The following is a 23187-nucleotide window of genomic DNA, read 5'->3' as shown; positions in this document are numbered from 1 at the left end:
ATGTTATTGCAATTATTAATTAATATATGTTTGTACTAAGACTTTGGCATTTGGAATCCTAGATTTTGAATGATGAATATGGTATTTTTTATTCAATAACAATCAAATTTATTCCCTTCTGGTTGCAGGTGTCACTTTTTCAATCATGACAAGACAATGCTTATTGGAGCAGACCCTACTCATGTTGGTGATCGATGTATTAGGGTTACAATACATCATTGCTTTTTTGATGGGACTGTTCAGCGACATCCTCGCGTTAGGTTTGGAATGGTCCATCTTTATAACAACTACACTAGGAATTGGGGAATCTATGCTGTCTGTGCAAGTGTAGAATCACAGGTTGTTACCCACCAACTTTTGAAGTGGATTCTGTCTTCATTTAATTCATAAATCATGTACTTCCATTTGAGTGTGTTTTTTGCTTTGTGCAACTTTTAAAAATTATTGTCAGGATCATCTTCAGTGTCCAGAAGCCAGTTGTTATTTTCTTTAGAGTCCTTCATTATCTGACTTGGTCATGTTCATTATCTTTTTTATGGCTGCATCCATTGCAGATATTATCCCAATGCAATATATATGAAGCAGGGAATAAAAAAGTAGCTTTCAAGTACTTGACTGAAAAGGTATGTTTTGGATGCTTCACATTGTCGACTTGTGGGAACACTACATATTTACATATTTTGTCAAACTAGAATGTTATTATTTTTTCTTCTTGCATTTTCCTGTTGTTGTCCTTCCCTTTATGATTTCACACTCATCATTCTATAGTTTCTGTTATTCTCAGAAGTTCTGCTTGTTTATCACTCTACCCAATTTTTTCTGTCATGTATGTTCAGATAGTCTTTTTAATTAATTTGTGAAACACGATCATGTTAAAACATTCTTGAACTTTTTAGCTTGCACAAATCCTGTATCTGGATCTTAAGAGTTTCTCATATGACGCTTCAGTGGGAGAGCTTAATGCGATCAATATTTAATGATATTTTGACGGGATATGATCCTAAGGGAGTTTTCTATTATCTTTCAACCCAAGCTACCTGAAATTTCAGAAATATAGGTTCTGTTCAAAGAGTTGGGAGGTGCAGACATATTAATAGCAAGCAAGAACACTTGATATAAACATTGAAATTGCATTGCAGTTGGTAAATCACAAGGATCTCCATCCTCTAGGGGACGCCAATCCAGCTCATCTTTGTGATTATTTTTTGAATCTATCTTGATGCTCAATTCTACATTGAAAATGCTGATATGCAATTTCCCAATTTAGAGAAATAAATGCAACCGGGGTTAGTTTACTAAGGAGATTTTTCTTCTAGTGGTAAACATGTCTACTGAAAAAATAAATGCCTCACTTCTTTTTAACAAAACATAAATTCCTCATTTCTCAAACGGACGAAATACTGTTGTTCTTTTACAAATGAAAAAGCTTCACTATTCTTCTCAGTGTGAATTTGAAGAGCAGTAAGCTGGAGGACAGTTGAGTGCAAGTGGCTTTTTGCAAGCTATTGAACAACAATGGTTGGTTCTTTTGGAAGCTTGTGGGCAAATGGAAAAAGTAGGGCACAGAATGTTTTCTTTTTCTAATTTTTGCAGGTTTCTTGTCTCCTGTCATTCTTTATATTGGCTTCTTTCTCTTTGGTTGGTAATGGTACTGGACCTACTGGTATTAGGCCATGTGGAGGGAATAATGATCACAGTGATATTTCTTTATGGGAAGAATACATGTTAAATTCACAAGTATAAAAGTGTATCCCAAAAAGCCCAGCAAGAAAGGTTAGTGGATAACTGTAAATAGCATTGCACCTTTTATAAAATATCTTATATTGGGTCTAGGCCTAGGCTAATATCTGATTTAATTGGGTATCCATTGTTCTGTTCATGTGACAATTCATCACAAAAGGAGGAATTACGAACAAAGTATGACCTGCCTTGCTAGGTCTAACATCAAGGGCTTTGAGATCACCATAAATGATAAACACTTTTTTGTAATTTGCTTATATTAAATTATAAACTGCTACTGTTATTCTCTTAGAAGGAAAATATTATTTACCTCAAGAAAATATATATTTTACCAATATGCTGGTCTTCATCAGTTTATGGATTTCCTTCACAAAAGTTGTTCATTCCACATTAAAAGGAAGACATATCCCCCAAAGTTGAATAAATTTCTTCTTGTCCAATGTTCTTGTTATCTTTATATAAGAATAGCATAGTTTTGCAGCTGGAGAATGCCAAATCTACTTGGAAATAGCCTAAATAGATTTCCTGTATTAATGTATCTTGACATTTTGTTTCTGGAGTGCAGAGTGCTAGTTTTGTGTCCAAAAAATTTAAAATGGTGAGTGCATGCACACAATACATGTTTATTCTGTTGCCATGCGTCAGCCTTATTGGTTCCATTTGGTTGCAGCAATTTTAAATATAGATTAACCTAAAAGTTCCTGAATCAACAAAAGGGGGTATGACAATATATAAATATGTTACATTCTTACTGTTTAGGAACATGTTTAATAAAATTAATAACACATATAGCCCTAAAGAGCTCAGAATGCACTTTTTGATTATTTTATCTTCATTTTGCAATAGTTTTTCACATACATTGGTCTCAGGGTTTTCACGAGCCTTTTAGGCTTTCATTGTTGTTGCATCATGAGCTGGCTTACTAAATTCATTTTGTTTTTCACATTAATGATTAAACAGATATTGATTTATCAATGAAAAATCATTGCATCTGCCCAACAGTGATTTATTTATTTATATAATGTTCTCATTATTCTTGGGCTATAACATCATTTTTAGGGAAAACTCATTTTTTAGGATTCCATTCTTGCATCATGAGCTGGCTTACTAAATTTGCATCCAGTTTCACTCTAAAAATAGATTTATTATATAAAAATGAAAAACCATTGTAATGTAGCCAATAATGATGCATTTTTTTGCTGATGTTCTCATTGTTCTTGCACTATAGCATCAATCCTAGGAAAAACTCATTCTCCTTGATGAGATCATTTATTCTCATAAGACGATTATTTGGTCCTTTAGTTTATTCCTTCACTCTTTTTTAAAATTGTGTGAATAGAGGTCTAAAATACTTTTTGAATTTTTGTGTATAGGAAAACTATTATAAAAGGTAAAGGCTGTTTTTTAAGTCATGATCAAGCCAAGGCACCAATATATAAAATCTCCCTGGTAGAAACTCACGAGGGGACTCTTAACCATTTACCTAATATATTGTCCAAATCTTGTACACTTGGGTTTGAATCTTTCGACTAACATGCTTTAAAGAAGCAGTGGTGTGGAATATGTTTTCTACACTAAACTTTGAGGTAAGACGTATGCAAAAACAAAAGATCTTAGAATTACAGAAAATAATTCACAATTATTATACCATAACAAGTTGATTTATGTGCAGAAAACCCTTTTGGGAGAAAAACCCTGTTTTCCAAAGTAAAACCAATAGTATTATTTAGCAACTATGAGGATACAATACAGATCTTAGGCTATGTGTTTACATTAGCATCACCAACAATCAGATTTTGGAGCAATATTAGCAGCATAATAGTACTTGCAAATCGATCATACAACTCTTACTTTGTTTTTAATCCAAGCATCCAATATATTGGAGATCTAGTACAAGAAACCATATTTGGTTGACCACAAATCATGAATCAAAACCATGACCCAAATATGGTGACCATAGTTTAGGGCCCAAATTCCAGTGCTCTCTCTATGATGAGTCAACATGCTAATAATAATAGATGCTCCATTTTGGCTCCATAATCTCTCTCAAAAGATGCTCAATGACATGTCCTAAAGTTAGTCAAGATTCGTAGTCAATAATTTAACTCCCCCACTATAATTCTTGTATGCGTCTTAATAGCTCTTACACCACTATCTTTGTCAAATATTCTCTTACACATCCTTCATGACAATATATTCTCCTAAACACTATTATTCATGTCATAATAAGTCATACGCATGGCATTGTGAACAAGTCATAAGTGGGACACCCTTTTCCATGTGGGCTCACAAATGATAAATGACAGCAATATTAAACAATTAATTTGAACATTGGAATTGCAAGGTGTATGACACACCTATACCAACTCTTTCACTTTTCATATACCTTATAAGAGCAAAGGGGAACATTGACATGTCAACTAATTGCTAGGGGTTGTGAGGCTCATGGATTCATTGCACCACTTGAACTTTTCTATGTACATGGGCTTATTCAATGTATCTACAACATTTTCCAAAGTATCAACCTTCTCCAACTCCACCCTCCCATCCTTTTAGCAGCTATGTGTTTACATTAGCATCACCAACAATCAGATTTTGGAGCAATATTAGCAGCATAATAGTACTTGCAAATCGATCATACAATACAGATCTTAGGCTATGTGTTTACATTAGCATCACCAACAATAGTACTTGCAATATTAGCAGCATAATAGTACTTGCAAATCGATCACACAACTCTTACTTTGTTTTTAATCCAAGCATCCAATATATTGGAGATCTAGTACAAGAAACCATATTTGGTTGACCACAAATCATGAATCAAAACCATGACCCAAATATGGTGACCATAGTTTAGGGCCCAAATTCCAGTGCTCTCTCTATGATGAGTCAACATGCTAATAATAATAGATGCTCCATTTTGGCTCCATAATCTCTCTCAAAAGATGCTCAATGACATGTCCTAAAGTTAGTCAAGATTCGTAGTCAATAATTTAACTCCCCCACTATAATTCTTGTATGCGTCTTAATAGCTCTTACACCACTATCTTTGTCAAATATTCTCTTACACATCCTTCATGACAATATATTCTCCTAAACACTATTATTCATGTCATAATAAGTCATATGCATGGCATTGTGAACAAGTCATAAGTGGGACACCCTTTTCCATGTGGGCTCACAATGATAAATGACAGCAATATTAAACAATTAATTTGAACATTGGAATTGCAAGGTGTATGACACACCTATACCAACTCTTTCACTTTTCATATACCTTATAAGAGCAAAGGGGAACATTGACATGTCAACTAATTGCTAGGGGTTGTGAGGCTCATGGATTCATTGCACCACTTGAACTTTTCTATGTACATGGGCTTATTCAATGTATCTACAACATTTTCCAAAGTATCAACCTTCTCCAACTCCACCCTCCTATCCTTTTACCATGCCACGAACAAATGTTACTAGATATCAATGGGCTTCAGCCTCTAATGAAAGGCGAAGTCCGTTGCCAGACATATGGTGCTTTGACTATCATAAAGAACTCTAATAGCTTCTTGACTCAACTTTGCATTTGAACACAATCTCTTAAGCTAGATGCCTTCCTTACATGCATGAGTAGTTGCCATGTACTCAGTCTTTGTAGTGGACAAAGCAACCATATCCTATTTCATGCTCATCCAATCGATAGTTTTACCAAATAAATTGAAAACATAATCACTGGTGAGTCTTTTGCTATTGACATTCACTACCCAGTTTGAATTCACAAGTCCATCAATATCCATTGAGTGCTAGTCCCTTGTAGAATCACCATGATAGAAAATAGCAGTGTTCCACAGGGATGCGTCCTCCCCCCTTTTTGGCTGCATCTTGGAGATGGGGATGTCTCCGGGATGGGGGGACGGGGACGCGACGTCCCCCGCTGTCCCGTCACCGCCACCCAAGCGCCACCGGAGACGGGGAGACGTTTGGGCATCTCCCCGTCCTTCGAGAGACGCGCAAACGTCTCTCGAGGGGCGGGGAGACGCCCAGACGTCTCCCGTCGCCCCCACGTACACGAGCATGCAAGGGGCGTTGCCCCTTGACCCCAACTTGGGGGCGTTGCCCCCAAACCCCCGTCAAAAAATATAGGGGGAAACCGCGCCGATAGAAGTAGGGAAAATTTAACCTCCAAGTCTGATTAGGCTCCATATAACAACATAATTAGCATTGAAGAAATGAGAAATCTTGGTATTTAAATTTTAGATTTAGTATTTCAAATTTCCTATAGTTTCATTTGAAATGTAATTCTTATACTATTATACTGTCATACATCTTTTCATAACTAGTTTTTCAAGTACTATATGTATATGTATAACTATATCAGCACCACCACCCCGCCACCCCCCCGTCGCCGTCCCCCCCGCCATCCGCCCACTGTCCCCAAACTTAGGCCCTTGGTCCCCCCGTCCCAGAAACCCGTCCCCGCATCCCCGCGTCCCCAACGCCGGTGGAACACTGGAAAATAGAGTACTCAAAGGTACCCTACTAATAGTTGAAGACCCTCTTAATTACATCCCAATGATATTGTTTAGGATTTTAGCCACAAAATGACTAAGGACTCTCATTGCTTGGGTAATGTTTGATCTTGTACATACCACAACGTACTTCAAACTCCCAATAATACTAGCACAAGGTACTCAAGCCATGTCCCCTATCTAATTGGGTGTAGATGAACATTACATATAACTTTGTAGTTTGTACCCATCAAAATACAAACATATAAAGGCTTGCAAACTGACATGTTGAGTCCTTCCAACATCGAGTTCACATACTTTCTTTGGCCAAACCAAAGCTTTGTGCTCACTTTATCTTTTGTGATCTCCATGCCTATAGTGTACTTGATTGTGTCCAAGTCCTTAATGATGAATTGTGTTGAAAGCTAAGACTTAAAATCACACATCACTTCCTTATTGTTATCAAATAATAACATGCCATCTATGTACAATTTGATAAGAAGGAAAAAATGACCATCCATCTTATAACATAGTGATTTGATTTGGATCTTAGAAACTTCAATCCCAACACAAAAGAATGCAACTTTTGGTACCACATCCTAGGTGATTGCCTAAGACCATACAAAGATTTTAGAAGTGTTCAAACAAAAGTTTCTTTACTTTTCTCTACATGGTGCTTTGGCTATGTCATGTAGATCTCTTCCTCCAAGTCACCATGTAAAATTTTTGTTTTCACATCCATCTATTCTATTTTTTTGAATCAAATGCTACTTCTACTTTTAATAGGAAAACAATAGATGTTAGCTTTGCAACTAAAGAAAAAACTTCACCAAAGTCTACCCCTCAACTTAGGACTAGTTGTTCACCACCAACCTTGCCTTGTATTTTTTAATATTTCCTTTATAATTGATCTTCTTTTTGAACACCCATTTCACATTCAACAAGCTTTCTTCTTTTTGGGAGCCATACCAAGTCCCATGTGTCATTCTTTCTTAATGCAACCATATCCTTATCCATGGCCACTCTCTAGGACTTAGAATCACCTATATCCATAACCTCGTTCATAGTTCTAGGCTCATTAGTATAAGTTATGAAAGCAGAAATCATCTCTAATTAGGATGAGTATACTTGTTTGGTTGCTATTTCTGCCAGGTGGACCTCCTCAAGAGTTGAGGTGGAGGTTCTACCTCTTTGAAACTATTTGCATTATTTGAGCTCTCTTCAATAGGGTCTTCACAAGCTTCTAGTTCAACCTTCTCAATTTTTGGTGGTAGTTGAACCATATCTTTCTTCCTATTCTCTTTTGGATAGAATATTGTGGAATAAGGCTTAATTTTTTTAAAATCACACTTTCTATACAAAACTCTATTGGCCACAGGGTCCTAAGCTTGTACCCTGTCACACCAACATCATAGCCAATGAAGATATATTTTATTGCCTTTCCCCAAGCATATGTGCATATGCCTGAACCAAAAACTCAAAGATGCTATAATGAGGGTTTTTTGCTTGTCCACACTTGCATAGGTTTTTTTTCAACAAGAGTTGATGTAGGAGATTCATTAACCACGTAACAAGCCATGTCATCTGTTTTTACCCATAACTTTTGTTCCAAGTTGGCTCCATTGAGCATACTCGTAGCCCTCTCCATCAATGTTTTGTTCTTCCTGTATGCAAAGCCATTTTGTTAGTTCTCAAAACTTCAATTATTTTACCAATCAGATTTTCGACGAAGGGCTTTAAATTGTTTAAATAGTTGAAAGACTTTAGATCGACTTTTGAGGAAATAAACCGATGTCCTAAAATAATCATCTATAAAAGATACATGGTACAAAGACTTAGAAATAGAAGGAACATTTATATGACAAAATATATTAGAATGAATTAAATCCAACAACCTAGAAGATTTTTGAGAACTCGAGTAAAACTAAATATGGATTTGTTTACCATATATGCAATATTCACAAAAATTAAACTCAAGAGCACAATCAATTAAACTCTACAAGTGTTTTTTTAATGGTTTTATAAGATTTTTCTTGTCTATGTGGTCCATTCTTTGTTGCCATAACATCATCTTCTTTACAAGTAGCTTTCTCTTTGAAGCAAGAGCTTACTCTGGTATTCAGTAAGCATGACCATTGGAAGTGGATGCACCACTCCTCTTTGCTGCTAGTTTTGATGGTGAGCGTGTAGAATTTGTAGAGATCCCTTGGCTATAGGAATAGAGGAATTATTGCACCGGGCAATGCATGCGTCTAACTGAAATAGAGTCTCCACTTGAACATCCTTAGTGTGTGGCATATCTCCTTGTACCATTTTACACCCTCCATTGGAGGAAATTACTTGCACACCCATACCATTTAATTTGCTCACCAATAATAGGTTTTGTGCCAAACCAGTGACATGTAGAATACCATTAATCCCTTTCAAATTTCTATTTAGGACTTTGATAAGAACTCTTCCATGGCCAATAATATTCACATGATATTCATATCCAAGGTGCACCTTCTTGCCATCATATTCATCATATTTAGAGGACCACTCCTAGTGGATGATCATATGGAAGGAAGCACTTGAATCAATCAACTATGCACCTTTTGATGCATGTTATACCAAGGCTGTGACAAAGGCATTTGCATCATCTTGAGAGGGCTTCTTGGACTCTTCATCTGAATCATTTTGTTTCTTCTCTCTTTGTAATCTCTATGGAAAGCTTGCTATAGTTCCAACACTTAGCCTTGGAATTTCCAATAGATTTGAATCTCCAATTGAATTTAGCTCTTGACTTTACTCTCTTCCTATTCTTCTTGCCTTTCTCTTTCATTCTTCCACAAACTGTTAGGGTCCCCTTGGTTGATGGTGCCCTTAGTTGAACTTAGAGTTTGTTCGGTTAACTTTTCATGTTTCCTTGTTGAACAGGAAACAATATGGAATTGGATTCCTTTGCACTTTTGGTTTTGCAAGACCAAGGAAGGTGATCCTAGACAATACTTGAAACTATACTTAACTTTGACAAATAAGGTATTGCTATAGCAAAAAGATCTCACTCATTTAGATGCAAACTTTACAGTTTATTCAACAATTGTGGCTCAATTTCTGGATTTACTCATTGCTGGTCCTAAGAGCATATAAACCTATCTAGCTATTTGTTGATGTGTGTTTTAGGCACAGTTGAACACAAAATAAAATACCAAAGTATTTTACCTTCTCTTGAACAAAATCACCTCAGATGCTAAATATCCGATCAACTAAGACAATTCCAAGGTTTCTACGGTTAGTTCTTGACATGTGGGTAACTCAATGACTGATGTGATTTGCTGTTTTCATTTGGGGACTTGCACAATTGTTTTGAATGATTCAAGGTTATCATGAATGAACATGGGTTTGCCAATGGTTTCAAATGATTTTGCAATTTGAGCTCAATCTATTCTAACAAAAGATTTTCAAATAAAATGCAAAAGGGATGAGGGTTTAGGAATTCTAATCTAAAACCTAGAATGCAAGGCGTGTTGACGTGTTTTTTATGACTACGTCGAACACAGAATAAAGTACCAACGGTCACCTTACTCTCTCTTGATCAAAATTAGTCCATATGGTAAGATTGCACAAAAAGTTTAAACGGCTAACTCCAAGGTTCCTTCAATGCGTGGACGTGACTCAGTTGATTGATGGGTTTGTTGTTAACCCAAGGGGCCTTACGTTTGGATTGTTCTTTCACTTCTTCACTGTGGCTGGGACTCCATCATCAGATATGGCAATTCTGTGATGCTTCTGCTTCTGCACGAATTCAGCTGGAATGAACAGGAATTTAAAGGGGAAAGGGTTTAGAAGGATCTAAATCTATTCCTAAGGGCAATGATAATAATGAATAGTGCTCTGGTGGACAAATTCCAAAAAAACCAAGCTCTGCTTCGCCAAATTTAACTACAACTCCGCAAGAACCGGTGCAATCTTCTGAGGATGATGAAGGATTTTCATATTGAGATAGTGCATTTGAATACCCAACACGACGCAATCCAAACGATTGTCCACAATCGAACTTAGCACAAGTTTAGTGGCTCAGGCTAACTTTACACTACAACTTACAATCAGCAAGATGCAAAAAGTATGAACCATGGAAATTCATCAGACACCATTACATTCTCCATTGAAATCAAAGCACTTTACTACTTCTAATCTAAGTGAGGAAGGTGAAACCATGCAAGTCTTGAAAAAATAACTTAAGTGGACACCATCAGAGAACAATGTTTCACTGTTATTTTCTCAAAAACTTATCGCAACAATTTCATACAAAGTCTCCCTCCTTACAAATGAGGGGGTCACCCTTGTTGGTGTTGGAAATAAGCCACACCCGGACCGACGATGGACTGGTCCAAGAGGGGCCAATAGCTCAATGGTAGAGCACTCCAGCAGCGTATGGAAGGTCCTAGGTTTGAGTCCTAGTTGGTCCATGTCTCAACATGGTATCGGGGCCAGGTCCAGGCTAGGAACCCCAAGCACACGAGAGGTGTGGCTTAAGGGGGGGTGTTGGTGTTGGAAATAAGCCACACCCAAACCGACGATGGACTGGTCCAAGAGGGGCCAGTAGCTCAGTGGTAGGCAACTCCAGCAGTGTATGGAAGGTCCTATGTTCGAGTCCTAGCTGGTCCATGTCTCAACAACCCCTTTATATAGGCCTCAGGCCATGATTACATGCAAAACCCTAATTAGGGTTTCACCCTAGAAGATTCCCCACTCAAAGTGCAACAAGGTGGGAATCAACAATAAATACCCCATAAAGCCCATATACAATTAATTACAATCCTTCCAAAAATGGCACCCATAAAGCATTAATTAACCATTACATTTAAAAAGTGCCCACTATGCAATGAATGTACCCTCATGCAAAAATCGCCCATGATGCCATAAATGCACCATCATCTCCACATGCGACGGCTGCATGCAAAAGGAATCTGCCATAATGCCTCAAATGTGATGACTACATGCAAAAGATGCTCCATTAATTCTTCATGCATTGACTCGGCTGCCACTTGGCGAGAAACCCTTAGAGAGAGAAAACTTTATCTGGGAAGAATTTTCCTAAGATTTTGAATTTTCCTTACCTTGGAGAAGATAATTCATCAATTCTACACATTTCCTATTTTTTAGGAATTTTCCACAAATTAGGGTTTCAAGCCCAGGAGGGAGAGAATTCTCCTACAAATCCAAATCTGTAAAAATTTTGAAATTTGGATGTGATTTGATGCCTGAGAATGGATTTTTCAAAATTTTTTTCAGGAGAAATTTGGCTTTTCATTCCTCCTTGACCCTTGGATTTTCATGCCTTACACAATTTTTCAAGTTTTCAAGCCTGAGCATGGAATTCACTCTTCACGGCGGAATTCATCACTTCCTTGATTCTCCTTGACTTAGTCATTTCAACATTCTTTCTTTGGCCAGAGTGCAACTCTCAATTGCGAAGGAATTTATGAGTTTTCCATGGGACCCCATCTTTAGCGCCCTTCATCTTTGCTAGGCGCAGTCTTGCATTTATCATGGAATTTCAACATTTTCTCCATTTCCAAGGCATCTTGAGCTTAGTGCCTTCCTCCAATCTAGGGTGCTATTTCACCTTTGGCATGGAATTCACTCCTTTTTCCATCTCTCCATGCACATCTCTTTTTGGCGCCCTTCCTTGTCTCATGGCAGAATTTCTTCATGGGGAGGAATTCATGATTTAGAGGACTTTCCTTGATTATCCATCTTTAGCGCCCTCCCTGAGTGTTAGACGGATTTTTGATGGTGAGGAGGAATTTGGCAATTTTGAGGATTTTCCTTGCTTCCCTTGGTTTTGCGCCCAACCCTCATCTAAGGCGCCATTTTGCATTGAAAATGGAACTCCATCCACTTCATGAATTCCATGGACCTTCCATTTTGGTGCCCTATCACTTTCCAAGGTGCAATTTTGACTAAGGGAAGGAATTCATTGATTTGCTATGAATTCCAAGACTCATTGAATTTAGCGCCCTTCATCACCCTAGGGCGGCATATTGCATGTGCCATGGAATATTGTGGTTTTTTGAATCCTCCATGGCTCCTCTAGTTTGGCGCTCTCTTGAGTGTTTGGGCGACATTCTTGCTTGAGGAAGGAATTTGATGTTTTCTACCAATTCAGCACATGTATATATATGAAATATAACATTTAAGTATATGTGGCATCTTCAATATGTCTTTTCCCTTTCTTATACTTTAAGTTATATTTCATATATATTGGCAAGATGTTTGAGAGTGGTTTTAGGTCCCTAGGAATCATATTGCTTATTTTGGATTTTGGAAGATCTTTCAAATTTTCAGACAGTGAAATTTTAGGTCATTTTCGGATCAGGATGACATTGGTGGATTGATGTGAATTTCCAAACTTGGATGATTTTGCTTGCTTTCCTCTTCTAGAATAGGAGTTCCATACTTAACCATTTTTTTGATCCAACTTGTCTGCCTTCTGACTCTTCTGGATTTAGAAATGATCTTCAGGAACGTTCAGTCTTCAACGTCTTCAGGGATGTTCAGTTTTCAGTGTTTTCCTGTAAAGAACCTACCAAAAATAGATTTTCCCAAATAGTAAGTGTTTCAAAATGTTAGGGTTTGGACAAAATAGGTCAGGAAAGCACTTACTAAAAATAGAAATTACTAAAAATAGTAAGTTTGATTTTTGACAAAACTAGACCAATCCGGGTGGCAGTGAAACTTACTAAAAATATGAAGTGCTCAGAATTAGCTCAAATTTTACTGGGAAGTTCCTTGAGGGGTCTTGATTCCAGTGATAGGTTTAGTTTTCCCAAAACCCTAACAAAAACCCCTAAAATCTAGAACTAAATGCAGAAACCCTAAAATTGATGAAATGAGTCCTAGACTTAACCAAATTTGCTCAAACGAAAAGCAGAATTAATCAATATGACCCCCAAACACTTACAAAGCAGAGAGACTGACGAGACTGCTGCGAAAAGATCCAAAAAACAAAGCCAAAAGACCGGAAGGGCCTAAAAAGTAGGGGGTCTCTATTTGCAATGGGGCGATGTGTGAAAACGTCACAACAAGACGTAATGAATGATTCAATGAAATTCAACTAGGCAAGGTTTCACCGTCAAAGAACAAATCAACACAAGCTTAGTGCGATCATGTTAAGGTAAATTTATAGATGATCAAATTACTACCATCAACATCAATACCATCAAGGCAATGCATACCAATGGACGAGCAATAATTGAAGTTAAGTCCAATTCAAATTCCAATTGACCACACAAGACAAACTTACAATCAGCAAGAAGCTAGTGGTATGTTTTGATTTTAGGCAATCAGATGTTAATCTAGTTACTTAAATCATACACAGACTGAGAATAAGCAGAAATAATAATAAAAGCACACAACACAAGACACAAGTAACCTGGGAAAACCTCCCTCTTGGAGGTGAAAAACCCAGCAACAAGATCTCAGTTTATATTAGACAATATCAGTATACAACTTTGCTTCAACACTTGAAGCAACATATAAATAAGAACAGCAGAATGAAGATTCCAAACTAGGGCACAAGGAATAGCTTGATAGACTTATCTGCAATATCAAGATTTGCTATTTGCTGTTATGCAGATCATTCTCAAAGCATAGTAGTGAATTTGCCGACTGTGAATGTGATTCGCTGCCACTGAGACAATTCGCTGTTCCTAGGAATGAATCGCTGCCTCAAGAAGATAGTTCGCTGGTTCCTAGGATTGAATCTCTGCCTCAAGAAGATAGTTTGCTGCTCTTGGAAGGATGATTCACATAAGGCTAGCAGTGTTTAAAATGAAGATGATACATTGTGAAGAATGAATCTTGTTTATATACAAGATTCATGTTCAAGTCTTCCAAGTCGGCTTTAACCAATTCCCTTTATTTTACATATTTCAATTTGCACTTTTGGCGCCCAATTTGGGGCCTACATAACTTGCAAGTTTCGACATGTTTCCTTTTGGGCCCAGCCCTATTAGACATGAATTGCTTAACCACACGTTACATTTGGGCCCAGCCCTATAGACATAAATTGCTTAACCACACGTTACATTTGGGCCCAACCCAATAGACATAAGTCGCTTAACCTTATTACAATAAGATAATATTTTAATTGCCACAAGGCAACATTAAAATATGATCCGAACTAGCTAACCATTTCAACAGTATGGATTAAACGAATTTCATTCAAATGCATTCAACATTTCTTTCATCCAATCTAACATACTTGAAACAAATTCTAATCTAAGTTGTAATCTAAATTTGGAGGCAATGAGAACCACAAATGCATACAAAATCTAAACAAAACCACCAAACTTCAATGATTTGTATTCAAACTTGTAGCATGTAGATGACAATTCTCAAAAATCTCTTACAAATGAGAGGCAAATGGGTTTACATAGAGTCTCAAAATGAAATGGATGGCCAAGATTCAATCTAGAATCAAGGGCCAAGATCATGCCAACACTGCCCTTATTAGGGTTTACATCAAAAGGTGGAGTAAAAAAAAAGGTCCAATGGGATGACGCCTAGTCATCAAGTTGGGAATCTTCTAGAAGATTCCAGCCTGCATCCCTTTCTCTAGCTGCATACTCAAAGAATCTAGCTAAGACTGAGTTGAGTTCCTCTATCGTAACACTGGGTAGACCCTCTTGTTGCAAATCGATAACATCCAAGGCATGCGAGCAAGTATCAAAAATGCTCTCCCAATCCGGCATAAGCTTCTGCAAGTTGTTGATGTGATTGACGAGATAAACCAAGTCATCTAGTTGATTCTTCCTCAATGATTCCAATTGATTGATGTAAATAAACTTCATCTTTTCCTTCAATTCTTCCAATTTCGAACTACTGGAAGCATGAACATTTAGTCCCAATAATTCTTCAATAGATGCAAGGATCTTGGATTGTATCTCTTGAACGGATCCTTCCATCTCCGTGCACTTTGTTTTGCATGATCATAGACAATCTTTCGCATGGCCAAGGAACAATACCAACCATGAAAATCATAAACATTACTCGCCTGCATAACTCCATCCCGGATCAATGTGGACATAGGAATTTGCTTCAACACCTTGAGTCGAGGAATAGTCTTCTTCTGCACCAGTTGGAAATCTTCCCAAACTCCTTCCAATTACTGCATCCTGAATATAAGCATTGCTGTCTTGTCAAATGCTTGGACAAATTGAGCTAGGAAATCATTTGCTTGCTTTGAAACATCTTCAATCCATTTTCCAACTTCCTGATATGCATTCCTCATCGCTTCATGGTTGAAAGGGGATCCACGATCAATAGCAATAGGTGAGACAAAAGAAGGATCCTCACGCCTTTGGGAATTCATCCCTTTAATGTACTCCTTGAGTCTTTTGTTCTCACTTTCAAGCATCTCCTTCTCAATGGTGCTATTTAATCGTGCCTCAATTGCCTTGACCGTATCATCTAGCTCTTGGAATTCTTGCTTCTTTGTAGTTGGTCCAAGGTCAATTGTGGTAACTTGATAATCCATAGGAGTAACCACATCTTTGGTCTCATCAACCATCGGGACAACTACTTGTGCAATTCGTGCTCCTGTATCATCTCTAGTAATCCTAGAGAATGTTTTAGCTTTCTTCTGGTCCTTCTCCTTGCCAACCCTAGCTAGGAAATCGTCAATATCTTCTGCGGGCTGTGCCTCTATCATTTTCTTCTTCTCCATGTTCAAGTAGAAATTTCCATCCCGTCTTTGAGGCTCAAGTCCTGTTCAAGTCCTCTCAAGGCTGAAATAACATCATCATCCATATCCGTATCCTCAGTCAAATCCACAACATTGTTGCCCAAGTCGACCTCCAGTTGAACTGTGGGAGATCCTGGCAATTCTTCATTATCATAATGTGGTGCTGACTGTGCTGTAGCATGCAAGTCTTGGTTATTCTCTGGTAGGATCTCTGTGTTGGAACCCTGTTTGGACTTCATCATCCTGCTCTGTCATATCATTCTCCTTCATGGATGAGGTGCTCATGGTAGATTGAGGAGTGTTAGACTTGTGTTTCTTTTGCCTCAAATTTTGGCTAACAAGCCTCTAGCTTGTGATTCTCTAGTCATACCTTTCCATCTTTTAGGAGCCCGACTCTCCTCATCATTGTGCGTTCTAACATTGCTAATTGTTCTCTCATCATCATTGAGAGAGGACTCCTCATTTCTCATCTTCTCATAGGTAAAGATGACCTTCGATTTTCTCAACTCATTGACATACTTGTCCACCCATTCCTTGGAGTAATCATTCACTTCTCTCATTAAAACATTCAAATCTACCAACTCAGGTTGCTTCCAATTAGGGAATATGATAGGCTTGTCTTTCTCATTTACAAATTGCAGATGGATGGGATCCCCATCATCTTGCACTTGATCTGGAATGGAGAAGAGATTACATTTCCTCACGGAGTCCACTGACGTAGGAGACCACATCTTCCTTCTTACTGCGAATTCATCCATGAGATTGGCCCAATAGTCTTCGATGTCAATCTTGTGTATAAACTTTCCTCCTTTAATCTTTACAATTCTCTAAAATGGATCAAATCGATCCCTGGTCTTATAGGTTCCAAGATGCTAGAATTCCAAGTCCTCACTGACTGTGTCTGTTGCGGTCGCATTGTGGCATACCTCCATCATCTTTCCTAATGCAATAGGAAAAGTCATCCCTGTTCCGTGCTTAGCCTTTTTGAGAGAATCATACCCCAAAAGCTGTCTCGCTACCTCTAGTAAAACTATTCTGTCTGTTGGATACCTAGGAAGCTTGTATGGTTCCAATGTAAAGCCCTGAATCCTTAGGTATGTGAAGGTAGTAAACTGGATATACCACGATCCATACTTCTCAATAAGTGTAGTCGCCTCTTTAGACAACCGGTGTGTGTATCCTACCTTGCAGCAGTCTAGTGACATAAATGGTGAAAGCATCGGTCACCCTTCTGTAATGTTCAATTTCGTGCAGATGGAGTTGTGGATAGCACTCATAAACTCTGAACTGCCCTGGCCCGTTCCCGGGTTCGCCCTTTGCGTATCAATCCTTTGTACACAACATATCTGGTAAGTATGTATACAAGATAGGAAGTCATATTGAACGTTCTTGTCTTTTCCAAACCTCTTGTAATGACCCACCCCAGATCACGGAAGCACAACTGATTTGTAGGTCTGATATTGTTTCTTTTTTCTGATTTTTTTGTGTTTTGGTTTATGCTGGTACTTGCAAAGGAATATGAAAATTCAAGAAAATTTACAACTACATAGAATTCAGAGTTAAAGGAAAGTACTATTAAAATTAATTGACTGATTTTTATTAGCTTCAATCTTCTAAAACATACCCGTGCACAGCTGCTCAATCTGGAAATCTGATGCATTCCAAGAGTGCCAAATAGCTTGACTTTAGGGTACAACCACACATACACAGTATGATTTTTACATCAGCAATTAAATTCACTGTTTTTTGAACTGAAATGTATCCTCAAACCCTAACTCCAGCCGAATGGCTTTAATAATAGTCATAAATGATATGGCTGGGTTGATTTGTTGTTGTAGACTGCTGTAGATTACTGTGAGGCTTCCAATTTACTCAGATCTGCAATTAACCACCCCAAAACTGCCCTCCTATCAGTCTGAACCACTATTTCTTACCCTCACAAATGCTGGAAATGATGAATTTCTTTGCTAAGATACCCCTTGGATGATCTTGCACACTTGTCGGCATCCAATCTTCTGAGAGATTTCGTTCTCAAAAGCCCAAATTCACTGCTGAAACCCTGTTTATGGCTCCACACAAGCTGCTACTCCAAAAATGAACTCCATAATAATAAAAAACTCAACCCAAACTCACTTTATTCTCCTCCTAGGTCGAACTTTCCTTGGGAGGCATCTTTTTGGTATATGCTTGAGTTGAAACCAAGTATATTCCCTTCATGAGAGAATTCAAACCATCCTAGGGAAGCCTTTTTAATTATTGATTAAGTTGTTTTAAAGAGACAAAGTTATGTCTCTAGCCATCATTACTTGCAAGGGGGTCCACTTTCCTTTTATTATTAATGTTGAGACATGGACCAGCTGGGACTCGAACCTAGGACCTTCCATACGCTGCTGGAGTGCTCTACCACTGAGCTACTGGCCCCTCTTGGACCAGTCCATCGTCGGTCCGGGTGTGGCTTATTTCCAACATCAACACCCCCACTTAAGCCACACATCTCGTGTGCTTGGGGCTCCTAGCCTGGACCTGGCTTTGATACCATGTTGAGACATGGACCAGCTAGGACTCGAACCTAAGACCTTCCATACACTGCTGGAGTTCTCTACCACTGAGCTACTGGTCCCTCTTGGACCAGTCCATCGTCGGTTCGGGTGTGGCTTGTTTCCAACACCAACACCCCCCCTTAAGCCACACCTCTCGTGTGCTTGGGGCTCCTAGCTTGGACCTGGCTCTGATACCATGTTGAGACATGGACCAGCTAGGACTCGAACCTAGGACCTTCCATACGCTGCTGGAGTGCTCTACCACTGAGCTACTGGCCCCTCTTGGACCAGTCCATCGTCGGTCCCGGTGTGGCTTACTTCCAACACCAACAATTAATAATAATATAATAAGCTTATTTGGGCCTTTATTTAAATAAATGGAGACACTAAAGTCATTATTTAAATGTTCAATTTATTCACTGAAATCTCACCCAATCACCTCCAAACTGAAATTGAGGGTGCCACTGGTCCCTGGGGTGATGACTGAGCGTAGAACTCCCACCTGCCAGTCTCCCCTAAAAAATAGGGATCCATCTCAAAGACTAAGGAACTATCCCTAACCACTGAAATTCTCTCCTCTGGCTTCCTGACAATCTTCCCGACATCCTGGTGGGTCCACTAGTGACTACCAATCTGTTCCTTAAAAATAGGAACCTCCCTAAAAATTAGGAGATAGTTTCCGAACACCCAGGGATGCTCCCAGTGTCTCTTATAATGCTTCCCCAGCTCCAGGTGAACTAACAGTCACTCCCTAAAAAAAGGAGCCCTTCCTAAAAATAGGAAACTAGCTCAAGACTCCAGAAACGACTCATATGCCTCCCCAAAACCTCTTGTGCCACTGTGTAAGCCCCCTGTCCACTATATTAGCCTACTGGGACTCCTGTCAATAGGCTAATCCTGCTAGAACACACCTGCCTTAGGAAGGGGACATTACACCTCTCAACTGGATGTCAAGGTTATCACTTATGATTTTCGCCCAGTTGATTGCCGTTCCTTTTGATATTTCTTCAATAAAATAGTACATCCAGTTCTCAAATAGTGCCCCCTGAGGTGTTTCCATGACTCTGTTAAGCAAAAATACTAAGTCACTGTACTCCTCTTTGAAGTCCGAACTTAGGAGCCTCTTGGGTAACCTGGAGTGGTGACACTTTGCCTCAAGGACCCACTTATTGTTAATAACTGTCATACATGATTATACTTTTCTGTCAAATTTTGCTTGGGATTCTTCCTTGGTTATTTACAGCATATCCGTACATCTAGGGATTGCAAACTCTTCCCAAATGGATTCCTCAGCTAGGTGCGCAAGCATTGTCCCCTTAGGTGATTTGATCATCCTGGTTAACGCATCATAATGCTTTTCGCACTCAATTACAAGCTCACTGCACTAAATGGATGATGGAAAGCCAGCTGTGTGGTAAATTCCACTCTTCATGATATTAGCCGACAAGGTGGAAGGATGATGATTCTTTGTTCCAAACATTTTTCGCCTCATCTGCTTCATGTCCAGGTACTCTATGTTCGTATCCACGACCTTCTTCCAATCGGGATGATATTTGTGACTCCGGATAGTAGCAATCTTGTATGATCTTCAATTTGTTCTTCCTTGCCGATATCCCCGCCTTAGACATGGTACCTGTACGAAGCCGAAAGTTAATATCATGGTAAAAATAACTATAATAACTTATTTTCAGAATTTCGTAAGTTCTGATTTCAATGATTTTGTCACATTTATAGGTTCAAAATCAGAAATTTCAATGATGAATAACATAAATTCTGAAAATGAAACAAATTTTAATTGAAATGAGGCATATTTTCTCCTTGTAAACCTGATTTTCAGTCTCAATGTAAGTCTGATCACAACAAATAAGTCTGAGGACACCTTGTAAATACTCAGAAAATGAAGTATTTGAAGCCCAAAATGTGTTTCCAGGTCTGAACATGCTTGCTTATGCTCAGAAAATGATGTATCAGGTCAGATTTTCTGAAGTTAAAGTCTGAATACAGCCTCTTTAGGTCTGAAAATGCCTCTGAAAGCGCAACCCCAATGGCTGGGAACACTTAAAACATGGCATAGCTTCCTCTCATAAAATTGTCTTGCACAAATGATGGCTGGGAATAAAGTTTGGACCAGCAAACATGGACTGAAAATGAATCAACACTGCATCAGTGGTGCCTGGGAATGATGTCTCAGATGTAGACCAGCAACATCGCCCCCTCTATGGTGTCACAAACACACCCAGCAATGGCACCAAGAATGAAATCGCCCTTTGACCAGCAATGGCGCTACACACCAATGTCACAAGTCTGCCCCAAAAGGTGGTGCAATCAAGCACAATCAAAATCGCAGCCCCCACAATGATGGTGCCAAAAATACTAAGTTGCCCCAATCAGCAATGGCACCAAAAAAATGCTTGGAAATCCTCTCAACAATGGCACAACTCCACACTTGGGCAAATTCGAACCCTCAACCAGCAATGGTCCTCCTCCAATCAGCCTTCAAACTGTCACATCAATAGCATTATAATAATATTTAAGTGCTGGCTGGGTCCTTTTATTCTAGTTTTTACCTTGCAAGTTCACCACACAAGCAATGTGGGATAAACCTTCCTCTCATATCAGCCTTGTGGAAAATCGATTTGCATAGGGATTCCAAAACATTAAATTCATTTCACTTGATCATTAAATGCTGGTGGAAAGGCAAAATTAATATCATTTGGGCACACTTTGTTGACACTCTTGTCATTGATGTCAACAGTATAAGTTATTCGCCTGTCATAGTGTGGTTACTTTGAAGTATTGTTGAATCTGGAAAACATTGTTCGGTATTGTTGAATCTGAAAACACAGGAAATCAGCATTGTTCCACAAAGTACATTAGAAATGAAACAGAATTAAATCTGAAATGAAATCATACCAACATCATATCTACAATAATGGTTGGAAAGGTTTTGTTATCGGATTTGTCTTCTTCACTCGTTGCTTTCTTCTTTATTCCACGTATTTGTCATTACTGTCAAGTTGAACAATCAGATTGAATTGGTGAAAATGATTGTAGTTTTATTGACTTCATGCCTGTGTTAAACTCTGTGTATCATTGGTTCAGACTTGTGTGGAAAAATATTGAACAAATTATATTTATATCAGACTCAGTTTTTGAAAAAAGAGAGAGTATCTGGTCATGTATGTGGAGTTCGGTTATAAGTGCACAGTGAGTTGTAACTTAGTTACAACTAACTTTGCCAACTGGGCAAATCCTGTTGATACTGATTTCATCTTTATTGTAAATAAAAACAAGCACTTATCATCTCTGCGTGAGATAAGTTAAAGTCAGTTTTTGAAATTCAGTTGACAGTCATAACTATCTTGGTAGTTCTTCAACTGTTATCAAACTGTTTCAACTGAGAACATGTTCTTATAAATAAAGTGGGAACTCGATGATTTTGAATTATGAGACAATGAAATAATGAACAAACAGTGTTTAAGGTATTGCATAAAAACCTGATTTATATAATCAGTGAGACCTGTGATTATATTGATGAAGTTATGCACGAGATTGAGAATGCTCTTCTAAATTCAATGAGTGAAGTGTGGTGTTTGTGTTGAAAAAAGAACATATACAGCGATAGCATGAAGTGTGTTGATCGTTGAAAGAGACAAAGGTTTATCTTGGATACGATAAGAAGATAATAATGCAAAACTGTTGAACAGCGATCTTCTAAAGTTCTGTACATTCACAGCGTGATGTTTGGAGGATAAAGTTTGAAGGTGGATCAAGAGCAGTTCTGTTTGACTGGAATTTCAAGAGGCATTCTTTTGGTGATGAATGGTATAACCTTCGTTAGTTTATTTTATATTATCTAAAGTTCATAATTCAATTTTGATACACAGCAGTGATTGTTTGTCTTTGGAAGAACATTACTTGTTTGCAGATTTTTATTAAAGATACACAGGCCCTCACAAGTATTCAGATTGTTCTTCAAATGCAGATTTATATCAGACACTTACAGAAGCATTCTGATCAGATTGTTTGACTCAGTATTTCTGCTACAAATTAAAATATATGCTTTCTACTTCTATATTTTGTATTGCTGAGATACTGTAGTATTTAAGATTCAGATTGGTTCAACAATACTCGGTTTGTTTTGGATTTATAGTAAAGCCATTGATTACATTTGTTGATGTTAGTAGCGGCGGGAGTTATCTCCTAAGTTCAAAATCATCTATAACTATTGAAGCCGACTCTATATTTATGCCAACTCAGTCCAAAAGTCACCTCATTTTGAAAGAGGCCCACTCTTCATGAAGAGTCACTGTAACGGGTATATATATATAAGTTAATTTCCTCCTCATTGGTGGTAGAGTGTAGAAGACAAGCAGGTCAATACATAGGCAGATCGAATATACAGTTAATCTGCATTATCCAGAAAAGTAGTGCTCGGGGGAGATGACAGCAGTATATCGTCTATGGTTGGGAGGGCAACAATAATTTGTGTCATTGCCTGTGGTTAAACGAGCACACCCTTCATTATGGTATCAGAGTGGGCATGATAATAGGGGTTGAAGAAGATTTTGTGCTTACTAGTGTTACAGATTGCAGTGGCAGATTTGTTGGCAGCGATAGTTGTTGCTAGAAGTTCTCATTGCCAGTTTGCATAAGGCGTTCCCTTCATTACAACAGA

General features: G+C 38.3%; 1 protein-coding gene across 2 annotated transcripts in view; it reads left to right on the top strand.

Moving 5' to 3' along the window:
• The window catches only part of LOC131074631 (putative pectate lyase 21), a 79434-nt gene that overhangs the window by 6556 nt on the left and 49691 nt on the right, over window positions 1–23187 (top strand). For both annotated transcript variants that reach the window (XM_058011283.2, XM_058011284.2), the window contains exons 3-4: window positions 129–339; window positions 555–623. In XM_058011283.2, coding sequence (XP_057867266.2) covers window positions 129–339; window positions 555–623 — 280 coding nt within the window. The remainder of the gene's footprint in view (window positions 1–128; window positions 340–554; window positions 624–23187) is intronic.

Source organism: Cryptomeria japonica, chromosome 1, assembly GCF_030272615.1.
Source record: "Cryptomeria japonica chromosome 1, Sugi_1.0, whole genome shotgun sequence".
In the NCBI taxonomy this organism is placed as follows: domain Eukaryota; kingdom Viridiplantae; phylum Streptophyta; class Pinopsida; order Cupressales; family Cupressaceae; genus Cryptomeria; species Cryptomeria japonica.
This window is presented reverse-complemented; position numbering and strand designations above follow the sequence as displayed.